Here is a 12624-nt window from a genome sequence, read left to right on the forward strand (position 1 = left end):
GACCCAATAGTCATAAAAATATTTTTTGGGCGCCCCTCCCTTCACAAGCAGTTGATATGAAGATCCCTTCCTCCTCATTGATTCCATGATCATGGGCGACGCTTAACCTTCCATCGTGCGGATTTCGGTTCCTGTCGGTTGGCATTCCCTCTGCATAACTGCCACTTTCAGTCCATGAGATTTTCTATATATATAGGGGTGTTAGTTTGTTTCCCCTTCATCTTTCTTCTTCTTCCATCCTCTTGAACGTATCCATATACTCGCCATGTCTAGCAGTTCCGCCTGTAGTTCGTCTGAAGAATCCAGTGAATCTGAAGAGACCATGAACGAAGGTTCCGAGGAGACCGAGTACTCGGAGCAGGATGAAGTACTTATACCTCCTCCAGCAGATGGTAAATCATATACAATCGCGGAGTTTACAAGCGGGTCCGCTCTGAAACGCGCGCTGAGGCTAAGGGAGCTCCGTGGAGGTAAGCGTGTTTTTCCTCTTGATGATATCTTAGTTCATTTCCTTCTAAATCCTCCTATATTACCTTATCCTTCTGCCCCTGGATGGCTCATGCAACTTGAGTCGGATACTATGGGTGCTTTTGCATTTAAAACTGTGCCATGAATGGCTATTCATCGTGGCGATTATGATCTTCCCATTATTGATATTCGGTCAAAGTCAAAAACTCATCCAGTGTGGCCGCATTGGGCCTCCCACATACGCTCCAATCCTAGTCACGCGGCTGCCCTTCGTAGAGCGGGCATCGACGAAGCTATAAACTCGTCTCTTAAGCGGGAAGTGAAGAGATGTATGCGCGATATAACACGTTTTTTTTGTCGTTGGGTTCCTTCTGTTCATTCTCTTTTTACAGCGTGGAGAGAAGCAACCATCGTTCTAGAGGATGTAGTCGCCCTTACAGGGCTACCAATCCACGATAGTCATTCGTATGAGGAAGCGACTGTCTATGTAGAGCTGAACGACGAGGAAAAAAAGTTATTTACTTATTTGTTGAAATGTAAGGACGATTCCCGTCGTTAATTGGTGCGGAAAGACCAGGTGCCGTTGAAAAGCAAAGTGAGGGCAAGAAAGTTGCTGGCTCAGACAAGAAAGGGGCATATTCATCTGTTGTGAAGGGGAAGGCTAAGTGGGTTGAAGAGAAGAAGGTTCCTTCAACGCGCCCAACGGGCGAGCGACTACTATCTAGCTCTATCCGCGCATATGAGGCGATTCATGACTCGTCAGCTCCTTCAACAGAGGCTGGTCCTGAATGGGTTACTAAAACCAATCGTCGTGCTTCCTTTCCTCTTTGGATGAAGTATTGGGCTCCGCGGGTAGTTGATGGAAAAGTTCTTCCCCCCAAGCGAAAAGAGAAAAATCTCCATGCGGAGTTGGACGCTTTTATTTTATTTTGGCTTTGTCATGATGTGTTTGAATACAGTCCCCAGGATACCATTAAGGGTGAACTCGTGCCGATGGCGGTGTTGCTGTCTCGCGACGTCTCTTTCCCGCTTGCGCCGTTGTTCTTAGGTGGCTTGTATCGCCATATAGACTTGTTCTGTCAGGACCTTCAGACAGTGGGTTCGTCTCACAAGATTGAAACTTATATCCCGGCTTCCTTTATGCAAGCGTGGTATTAGGAGCATCTTCCTCCATGTACGCCTGATCCTAATGAGCTACCGATTCATCGTGAGGAGGATGTTAGGAAAGACGATGGTTCGATCAAGAGGGTCCCCGTTTTTTACGGCTACCCGCGGATGGCTCTTTGGAATCTTAAGGGGAAAATAACCAAGGGAGATGTTGGAAAGCACTTGGACGTGGCTAAAGACTTTGCACCATTTCCTTACCAAGATGATCGATCGGGTCCAGCGCATTATGATTTTACTGCGCCTTTTGACACAGACTTAGACTCGATGAAGTTTCTGACAGAGGCAGATTTTGATTCGGCGATGGACGTGTTGCCTGGTTATCTCCCTGGTTTCTATCCTGGCAAGTTTATCGCCATGTCTTATAACCCTGATCGTTCAGCTCGGCAAGTTGGGTTTGATCAAGGGGTTCCCATAGGTTTCCTCCTTTGGAAAGCTCTGATATTGGGTATGTCATCGCTATTTTTGATCGTTTTGTCTTTAATGGGGCGACGCGTCTGTCTGATCGAGGGATCAACTTTTCATTCAAGCAGCCAATCTCCGCGCGCCCCTTAGCATTTACTGAAAGGGCCCACAAGTACCATGATTTCTTACGGCGTCGAGCTTTGAATTTTCTTTTGAGCGAATCATCTCCTCCACATGACCTGTCTGTTCAATACCTTCGAGCACTTCATGCATCTGGCTGAATTAAACTTGATGATGTCGTTGTTGCTGAGCACCGCCTCGTTCCAGCCAATAAAGGTTGCCCCTTAGAGCCTTTAGTGACTTCTTGGGCTCCTCCTGAGGGTCATGATCCCGCGAAGCCGAAGAAAGGGTCGTTTTCCGACCGAAAGCCTCCGCGGATAGATGTAAGACCACCTGCTAGTCCTTTGGCACCACATGTACTTGTTGTTTCTTTTGTTTTGCATTTCTATTACCTATTGTTACACCTCCCCCTATTTTGATAAAATGAGCGGCAGGAATTACTTTCTCAAGAAGCTCCTCATTCCAATCGCGTGGGGTGGAAGCCCCCTTCTTACGTGATGGAAGAGTACCTGAACATGACCGAGTGTGATTGGACTGAGCAGAGCCTTAGGAAGAAAGCTAGGCGAGAGGCAGACCAGTTTTCTGCTCCGCGCCCTTGTTTTTCTTCTAATGCCTCGTCCTTGCAGCCTCAGCTGGGCCATCGGAGGAGCGTGTCGCAGCCTCCTGTGGGTGCAAGTAGCAGTCCAACTCATTCATTTGTAGACCAGTTGAGGAATCTAGGGGTCAGCCTTCCCAAAGGGACTAGTTGGGTGTCTCCACGCCTTCATATATCATAAGTTCATCATCTTCGGGCTGAAACCGTCCATGTTAGGGGTGAACTTCCGGTGTCTCCTGGTGCCGTTTTGCAATCAATGAGTCCCTCTGGGTCCAGCCGGTCAGTTTTTGGTGGGTCTTCATCCCACGTGGCATTAACCGTTAATGATCCTGCAGGTAACCCCCTATTTAATACGTGTCTTCGTTCTTATTATTCTTCTTTCCTCTCTCCTTCTCCCTCTCTCCTTTTTTTTTTTTTTATAAATCTAAGTTGTTTTTGCAATGGTGCTCATCTCTCGTTTGTCAGGCTCTACTAGTGACTCTGAGTCCTCTTCTAGTTCTTCTACGTCTCGCCCTAAACCCACTGATATTCCGCTAGACTCGTCGATTCCTAATGTTAGTTCCTTCTCTTCTCTCTCTCTCTTTTTTTTTTTTTTACTTATGCTCATTTATTATTACTTTCTTTTTGCTGAAATATTATCGTTGGCGCTAGGATATGGGAAAGAAGCGTAAGGAGGCTGTTAAGCCTGATATGGACGGCGTGCAGCGCGTAGTCCCCAACAGCGATGGGTCTTCTAAGCGCGCTAGGATGGATGTCAGTGGTTCGCCTGCCCCCTCGGAGAAGCAGACTGATGCTCCTGTTTCTGATATACCGGCCATCCCTGTTGTGTCAGCAGACTCTGAAGACGCAGCTTCGTTTCCCTTTGGTGGTGAGTGCCTCCGAGGCTGGAGTAGATCCTGCCGCTCACACCCTCGTCCACGACTTTTGGGTTCCGACCATTTTCGGTGCTGCTTATAGAGACATCGTCGAGCACGAGGGTGGTCACACGGCGAAGGCGGGTCTTCTGGACGTTCGCATTTTATGCTATATGACTAGGAATCTTTTGGAGATCGCCGATCAGCTTACGCGCGCAGGGGATGATCTTGTTGACGCAGTGACGATGCATGGCTGGAAAACTGCTGTGCAATATGCACTCAATGTTAAGTTCCCGGTAGTATGGTTGGAGGAGTTGCTGGCAAAGGTGAAGGGCCGTAATGACCCTCGTGGTCGGCTTACGAGTCAGATATCTCAATTAGAGGGGGATCTGAAGAAGCGCTCGGAGACAACTGCTATCAAGAAGGAGGTGCTGAATCTGTTGCTTGCTGATGTTGGAGTAGCTAATGATGAGGTGCTACTGGCCGAGAACGCAGAAGCGACGGTTCGCACTAAGCTTGAGAAGAATCGACAGGAGTTGGCTAGGCTTTAATTTTCTTAAAGCACTTTTTCTTTGTGTTGGCTTTCCCTTCATCTTCCTTTATTGGACTTGTTTTTCCAGATGATATGTTTGTTGTTGTTTTTTTTTTTTGTTTTTTTTTTTGATTGTGGGATATTTTTATGGTGCTTGATTAATTATTAATCTGTTATTAGTGTTTTCGTTATCCTTGGTTCCATGTAGCTTCAGTTGTTTATAATTCTCTTCTCTTGTTGTTGGGAGGTGTGTGAGGTTGGGTGAGCGTTTTTGTGACGCGCTTATTATCCCCATTTTCCGTTTTCGTTCTCTTTATATATATATATATATATATACAAGTATGTCGTTGGCTGGGCGCCCACTCCCCCTTCTTTTTATCGGAGGGAAGCAGTGGGATGAGCGGGAGTTGGATAAACGCGCCTACTCCCTCTCTTTTTTTTAATGGAGTGTCGTTGGATAAATGCGCCTACTTCCCTTTATTTATTTATTTTATTTTTTTTATTTTTTTAATTAGAAGTGTTGGGGTGGGTGTACATTTATGCACGTGCTTACTCTCCCTTTCCTTTGTTAGGATGAAGCAGCGGGCTTGGAGGGCGTTGGATAAACGCGCCTACTCCCCCCTTTTTTTAGAAAAAAGAACAGGTGGGGTGGGTAGGCGTCGGGTGCACGCGCCTACTCCTTTTGTTATTCATGTTATTCCTATGGCCTTCTGCGGAGGTATTTAGCTAGTCGACTGTCTTTGGCATTCATGTGATCTTTTGTAGATTTCTCAGCCGATTGGGCGCCTTTGGCGTACCCGTGGTTTTTTGTAAATTTTTAAATCAATTAGGCGCCTTTTGTGTTCCTGTGTAGATTTGTCCGCTATTCGGGCGCCTTCGGAGTACCCTTAGCCTTTTGTAAATTTGTCAGTCGATCAGACGCCTTAGGCATTCCTGTGACCTTTCGTAGATTTGTCAGCTGTTCGAGCGCCTTTGGCGTACCCGTAACCTTTTGTAAACTTGTCAGTCGATCAGGCACCTTTGGCATTCCTGTGACCTTTTGTAGATTTGTCAAGAAATTCGGGCGCCTTTAGCGTACCCGTAGCCTTTTGTAAATTTGTCAGTCGATCAGGCGCCTTTGGCATTCCTGTGACTTTTTGTAGATTTGTCAGTCAATCAGGCGCCTTTGCCTTTCCTGAGACCTTTTGTAAATTTGTCAGTCAATCAGGCGCCATTGGCTTTGCTGAGACCTTTCGTAGATTTGTCAGTCAATCAGGCGCCATTGGCTTTCCTGAGACCTTTCGTAGATTTGTCGGTCAATCAGGCGCCATTGGCTTTCCTGAGACCTTTTGTAGATATGTCAGTCGATCAGGCGCCATTGGATTTCTTGAGACCTTTTGTAGATTTGTCAGTCAATCAGGCGTCATTGGCTCACCTGAGACCTTTTTTAAATTTGTCAGTCAATCAGGCGCCATTGGATTTCTTGAGACCTTTTGTAGATTTGTCAGTCAATCAGGCGCCATTGGCTTTCCTGAGACCTTTTTTAAATTTGTCAGTCAATCATGCGCCATTGGCTTTCCTGAGACCCTTTCACATCATATTGCTCTCAAATTTCGAAAAGGAAAATTGTTTTTACCATAAAAAAGAGGTGTTTACAATGTGGTATTGTCATTCATATTCTTCCTCTCCTCCTTTCTTATGTATTAATGGCGAGGGAAAGGGTCATACTCAATCTTTTGCTTAGTTTCCCCGAGCTCCCCAGCGGCGCGCTTGCGTTCAAATATACTCCTTATAGCAAAACATTCTTCTGTTGGGTGCCCCAACCTTCGATGATAGTGGAAGTACCTGGCGGAGTTTTTATCCATTTTGTTAACGTCTACTACTGTCGGGGGCAACTGAATTTCTTGTTCGGTGACCCACTGACCCAGCAATTCGACTGCGTGCTCTTTGCTGCAAGGAAGAGGGGGTGGTAGGTTTGAGTCATACCTAGTCCTTCCGTTTCTCTCTTGGTTTCTACCAATGGTTTGGAATTGGTCCCTCCTTTCTCTATTAGTGTTGGGTCTTGCGTTGCGCGGTGCCTCAGATACGGTGCTGACTATGTGACGCAAAGCAGGGTCTATGGGTATTTCTTCCATGTAGTCGCAATCCTTTCAGCAGTTTCTTCTAGCTCGACGAAGGTCTGGAATCTAAAATTGATCAAAATCCCCTTGAAAGCTGGGATCATTCCTCGTACAAAAATTTCGACGAGTGTTTCCTCACTGATGTATTTGTGACAGTCTAGTGCCAGGCGCCGGAACCGTAAGATATACTTTCCTATTTCTTCACCCATCCGATGTTCGTTCTTGCTCAAGTCTATTGTCGTAATTTTTCTTTTGGCTGAATAGAATTTCCGAAGAAAGAGTGTGGACATAGTTGGCCAGGAATTCACTCTTTCTTCCTTTAGGTTGTCATACCAGGTGAACGCCGTATCTGTGAAAGATTTGGGAAACTCTTTTAGGCATAACTTTCCGTCGGAGGATCTATCATTCATTGCTGATAGAAGTCGGCTAAGATGTTCCCTTGCATTCCCATGTCCGTCAAAAGTTTTGAATTTCGTAGAAGTGTATTCCTCGGGATACTGGTATTGTCGGATGTTTGTTGGGTATGGACTGCTCATGCGACAATAGTTGTCTTGTTTTACCACATGATAATTATGCTCCAAGTACCTCGCCACTTCTTCCTGAGACACCGCCGTTGTCTTGTCGTTTTTGTGATCCTCGTTTTTCTTCGTTTCTTCGGGAGTTTTTTGTCCTGCCATTACCACTTGTGCTATCCAGTCTTCAAGCTCCTGCCTTCTGCATGAACGCTCCTCTAGTTCCTTTTGCATATTTTACAGAGTTGGTGACATAGGTTTTGACAGTTGGGTTACTCGCATGTTCTTCCTTTGTGTTGTTATTGTCTCTCTGTTTTGGGACCCATGTCCCACAGATCGTTTGATAACACCTTGGATCGGTGTTTCTTCCTCGCTGACTTCGTCTTCTATTGTTACTTCCTCTAAGTTAATGGGTCGGTCAGTTGCTTGGTTATCTACCGCACCAGAGTTAGCGCCTCTTGAGTGTGTCATGATGAACAAGGCACGAGCCTCCGGGTGTGGTCGCCAAATGTTGAGGGGTGGTTTTAGTTTTTTGTTCTACCCGTCCTAGCTACACCAAGTGACCTCACTATGCCAATAATAGTAAGAGAGAGAATTGTCCTTCCATTGTACGTTGTCCTTCTTTATATAGACTTTCCAAAAGGTCCCTCCTTTTATGTCATCATGACACATGTCTTAAACCTCCTTAATTACTTTTAATGTCATTCCTTAATATAACCTCCTTCTTATTTGTTAATCCCTCCTTTGTCCTTTTTACCTCAAGGGTATTTCTTCATTGGACTTGGGCCTAGTCCCCAAGTCCCCATATCTCACACTAGGTTTATCTCTCCCTTTAGGGGCACCCCTATCCCGTTAAGGGGTTTCATTTTTCATGTATCAACATTAGGCAGTGATGTCGTGAAAACACAATGATGAGTGTTGGGGCAGTGATGTCGTGACAACACATCGATGAGTGTTGAGGAAGTGATATCGTCTCAGCACTAGGATGATGTGTTGAGGAAGTGATGCGATGACAACAAAATGATGAGTGTTGAGGAAGTGATGTCGTCTCAACACTAAGATGATGTGTTTAGGCAGTAATGCCGTGACAACACTAGGATGAGTATTGAGGCAGTGATGCCGTGACAACACAGTGATGAGTGTTGAGGAAGTGATGTCGTCTCAACACTAGGGTGATCTGTTGAGGAAGTGATGCCATGACAACACAACGATGAGTGTTGAGGAAGTGATGCCATCTCAACAATAGGATGATGTGTTGAGAGAGTGACTTGTCTGCCATCGGAACACTGAGATGAGGGTTAAAGCAATATGTCGTGAACATTAGGATATTTAGAATCTGAGCAACTGATATACATAACAAGTACAAGGAATTCAGCCGTGGAAGTTCTACTACTTGAAGCGAGTTCAATATTTCTGAGTCCAAAATGACAGTTATGTCCTTTACGTCGACTTTTGGTAAAATAGCTATTTTGCGCTTTTTCCAAAACTTGATGAATATGATTTTTCACGTTAAATTATAAAATGACCATTTTGCTCCATAGTGTAAAATTACTATTTTACACTTGTTAAATATTCACGCAAAATGACTGTTTTACCCTTTGTTAAAATTCACCATCCACAACATGACATCCAAATTGTATACAAACAGGTAACGGACACTAGCTCAAAAGGAATCCAATCCGGGGAAATATCCCCTATTAGAAATAGGTGGCTTTCTCTATGTCTGGTAATTCAAGTCTTTGCTCTCAAAATTTGGCTCTAGCTCACTGACACAGTCACAAGTTTCGCACAGACAGATCGGAGTCTTAAACATATTAGTAGTACACTAGCCAAAAATTTAAGTTCAGCATATATTTAAAGAAGTCGGTTCTCCTGTATATGGTTGCTCGGGCATAGGCTTCCTAGACATATTTTCTCACCGACCTTAAATTTTTTGAAAAAATCATTCAAAGGGACACATCTATTTTCATAGACGATAGAATTACAAGTTTGCGCAATGAGCCTAATTCTGCTGAGGACTTGTCTTCTCATATCACGTGTCTAACCCATATTTTGAATGTGAACATGCCTTGCTCGGCGGATAGACAGTAGCACTAAAACTGTAAACATATATATATATATGTATATTCATTCAATGGCCAATTGAATGCAAATTCGTACTTTTTCATCTGCTTCCAGTTCCGGTTTCACATTTTTCTTCTTCATTTATTTTGGCAGTTGAAAGTTGAATCGTAGAACTAGACCACATTTATAACTCCATTCCTTTTTTTACTTTATATCTAAACCCTCTAGTTGAACCCTCTGTACCAAATCCCTTCATACACCTTCCTCATTCTCCTGTTCAACTTTTCTATCTCACTCTTCACTCTTGCTTTCTTAACCTTCATCCAAGATATTCAAATTTTCATAGGAAATTGAAATTCCTCTACATTGTGTAATGGCATCTTACAATTATGTTTATCCCAATACCGAATTTTTATTAGTGGTTGTGCTATTAGCTTCAGTAGCTGTATATGAAACAGTTGGAGATGCTATGGTCACTGGCACCGTCTTCTGTGACCAATGCAAAGACGGAGAACGGAGTCTCTTTGATTACCCACTCTCTGGTAAATTAAACGACACACAACTTTACATCACATTTATATGCTTCTTCATTTAGTAATGTTGGTATTTTAGTACCGTGAACATTTTTCTATTTTGATTGCACTAGATCATCTATGAATATATAGTCATTTTTCTTTTTCGTTTATATTCTGCAACGATCTAAGTTGCTTTCGTCTCCTCTGAAGTTAGATGTTTTTTCCTATTGATTCTGCATTCAACTAAAAGTTGCTTAAAACTCATGGTGGACATTTATATGTAGGTATGAAAGTGGCAGTAACATGTAGCGGAATCGATGGGCAAGTAACAATGATGAAGGAGGAGACTACCAATTTGGTTGGGAGTTACTCAATGAGTTTTGAGGGCAACCCTAAGTTAAGTGGTTGTTATGCTCAGCTCGTTGGTAGCACTGATGCATCATCAGGCTGTGGGGCAGCTGCTGGACCAGCGCAAAGTTTAAGACTTATGTTCAGCATGTTCAATATGGAAATGTATGCTGTGGACTCCTTGCTAGCTCAACCTTCCAAACCAATGTCATTTTGCTCTACATCTAATACTACTAGTCCACCATCACCACCAACTACAAGCCCATTACCTGGATCAGGTGGTGCTGGTGGTGGTAGTGGGACTACTCCACCTATTCTTCCTGTACCCTCACCTCCTATTGCCAAAATACCACCACCAACCACTCCCAACCCTCCCCCTGGCTCAGGTAGTGATGGTGGTAATCCTGCTTTACCTCTTCCTCATGCACCATCACCTCCTACTACCAGATTACCTCCCATGCCTTTCCTCCAAGCTTCGGCATGTCCGTATGGGTAAGTTCGCTAACCTTCCATATCTATCAAATTTTCATTTTATTTTTTTGATTCAAAAGATGGTTAATACATGAACGCTAGACTACCATTTTCTCTGCAAATTTTGAACTTATGGAGAGAGTTGTCTGTATTACACTTACAATGTTAACTAGGACAAGATCCAATTAAACCTAATTTGGCTCGTATTTGTGATATAAGCGCACTAATGTGAACTTGTTTCTACTGTCCACAACTCCACGTTCCAAGACGAAATTTAAAATTTTCATTTTTCATGAACTGAATGTAGGGAATGGACAAAGGCAGAGCATAAGTGTCACTGGAACGTAGTGGGACCAGATACGAAAGTAGCCGTTGCTTTCGGACTAATCGCTGCGGGGAGGTACGGGACAGACATGACATTATGGAAGGGACTTCAGGGGAAAGGGGATGTTTACAGGACACTCCTGAGGGAAGGGACCACTGCACTACTCAATTCATACAACAGTCTTCAGTTTAGGTACCCTACAATAAGTGTCGGGGAACGCATGAACTCGGCTTTGATGGGTTCAACTCGACAAGCACTCCAAATTGCATTACGATTTAAGAGAGCTAATTCTGGTCTTGCCTACAACAACAACACTGCTGTTCTCTGTAATCTCACTCCTTGCAAGAATTGAACTGCTTTAACTACTTAAAGTAGCTATACAAGTAACAAATCTATTTATAATTCTATACCATATATGTAAAAGATTGATCACATCACATGTACATGTATGTGTGTGTACTGTCTCGTAAATGAACATCTTTGGTTGTTTGACTATTTAGTGTTGATGTTTGTTTTTCCTCTCTCTTCAAAATTCCCAGCATAACCGTTTTTTTTGTAAACAATTATCCAACGCTAGGTTTTCCAAAATCTTCTTCTTCAAACCTAGATTTATTTGGATTGGATCTGGTATATCTGATTTTCCAAGTAAATTTGGGATTGTAGAATAGATTTAGGTTTTTGAAGTTATTTTTATGTTAGTGTTCTTGTGTACAATGGCTATCACATGCCTTGTAATAATTCTGGTTCCAATCGCCACTAGTGTGTTCTAATATAGCCTTTGGACTCTTTTATTGAAATCCGATGAGAGATTGAAGCATATTTTTGAAAATGATCAATTCCGACAAGACGATAATCAATATTTATACAAAGAAGATCAATGGCTATTAGAATGGATCGTGATTACAGTGATTAGTGCAAACTACTTCTTCTGCAAAGGATTTTATCTTAACAAAGAAGAAGTCTCTAAGTGGATAAAGAATAAGTAAAATACCATTATTCAGATTAGTCTTTTCCATTTTATTCTGTTTCATGTAGATCAAAAAGTTCACATTGTAGATTGGTTGTATTAGTGTGCAGTGTGTAATGATGAAACAAGAGGGTATGTCTATCTACCACTTTCATTGTGTAGCAACCCAAACCTCAATTTGAACAAGGTAGTTTAATAAATAAATTTAGGGATTTCCCAAAGCCCATCTTTCGATCAAAAAAGAAAAATATTTATGATTTTTAAAGACATAGTCAAGGTCCGAGTGGCTTCGTCTTAAGTTATACACCATTTGATATTCAAGGAAGAGAATTCGCTTAGTACTTAATTAAGTGAAGTAAGAGCATCTCCAATATAAGGGGCAAAGCTCTTAAAATATCATGACACCTAGGATTTAAAACTTTTTCTACCAAATTTTTGTTGAAAAATTTGAACAAACCGATAAGAGTGGACATTATAAAAACCGACACATACAAAACATGGCCCTATGCTAGTCCACATGGGCAGGGACGAGGCCTACAAACTTTGAATTGTGAGTGTCGGTTATCATCTTTAATGCAAGGATCAAGGTCATAAAGAAATATGATATGGCTAAACGAGGATAAAGGACAAGTCTAGATTAGACTTTCTTCATTCCTTGGGTCTTAAGTCCACATCATCCTTTTGTCTCTAAAATTAAAATAAAGTATGTTAGATAATATCTTGGGGATTGGAGATGAACTTTAGGTAGAAGGTTTTTTTTTATTTTTTTATTTATTTATAGTGCATCCAAGTAAGTACACAATCTGCTAGTGCATTAGGGGAGTCTCATGTACTTTACAAACTTATTCTTTATCAAATCAAAATTTTAATACCTGCAAAGTTAATAATTGGTTCATTTTCAAAATATCCCATGTAGTTGATTTATTTGTTAAAAAATCTATGTTTACTTTTGTTATCAACACTTGTCACAACATGAAAATCATCAGTTGGAACTGCAATGTTTGTCAGTAAAAACTCTAAAAATTATATTAGGGGTTTAAATTGTTTTCATAATGCTGATATCATTTTCTGTCTGAAACAAAGATAGATTCTGACAAAATCTTGATATGTTAGACCCTTAAATTTCTCCAATTATTTTTATGTTCCTAGTGTAGGTAGAGATGGAGGCCTTTTCCTTCTTCCCAT

At 42.3% G+C, this 12624-nt stretch overlaps 1 protein-coding gene across 1 annotated transcript; it reads left to right on the forward strand.

The window, feature by feature from the left end:
- The first annotated feature begins 9061 nt into the window (after window positions 1–9061).
- On the forward strand, window positions 9062–10971 carry LOC113361579. Its single transcript, XM_026604781.1, has 3 exons — window positions 9062–9355; window positions 9613–10168; window positions 10455–10971. The coding sequence occupies exons 1-3, from the start codon at window positions 9187–9189 to the stop codon at window positions 10822–10824; spliced, it is 1095 nt and encodes a 364-aa protein (XP_026460566.1). The 5' UTR covers window positions 9062–9186; the 3' UTR covers window positions 10825–10971.
- Window positions 10972–12624: the final 1653 nt, after the last annotated feature.

Source organism: Papaver somniferum, chromosome 3 (genome assembly GCF_003573695.1).
Source record: "Papaver somniferum cultivar HN1 chromosome 3, ASM357369v1, whole genome shotgun sequence".
NCBI classification, from domain to species: Eukaryota; Viridiplantae; Streptophyta; class Magnoliopsida; order Ranunculales; family Papaveraceae; genus Papaver; species Papaver somniferum.

Coding starts and splice junctions, on each gene's coding strand:
- LOC113361579 (XM_026604781.1), top strand. CDS start 9,187: ATGGCATCTTACAATTATGTTTATCCCAATACCGAATTTTTATTAGTG. Junction 9,356..9,612: donor CTTTGATTACCCACTCTCTG/GTAAATTAAACG, acceptor ATTTATATGTAG/GTATGAAAGTGGCAGTAACA. Junction 10,169..10,454: donor GCTTCGGCATGTCCGTATGG/GTAAGTTCGCTA, acceptor AACTGAATGTAG/GGAATGGACAAAGGCAGAGC.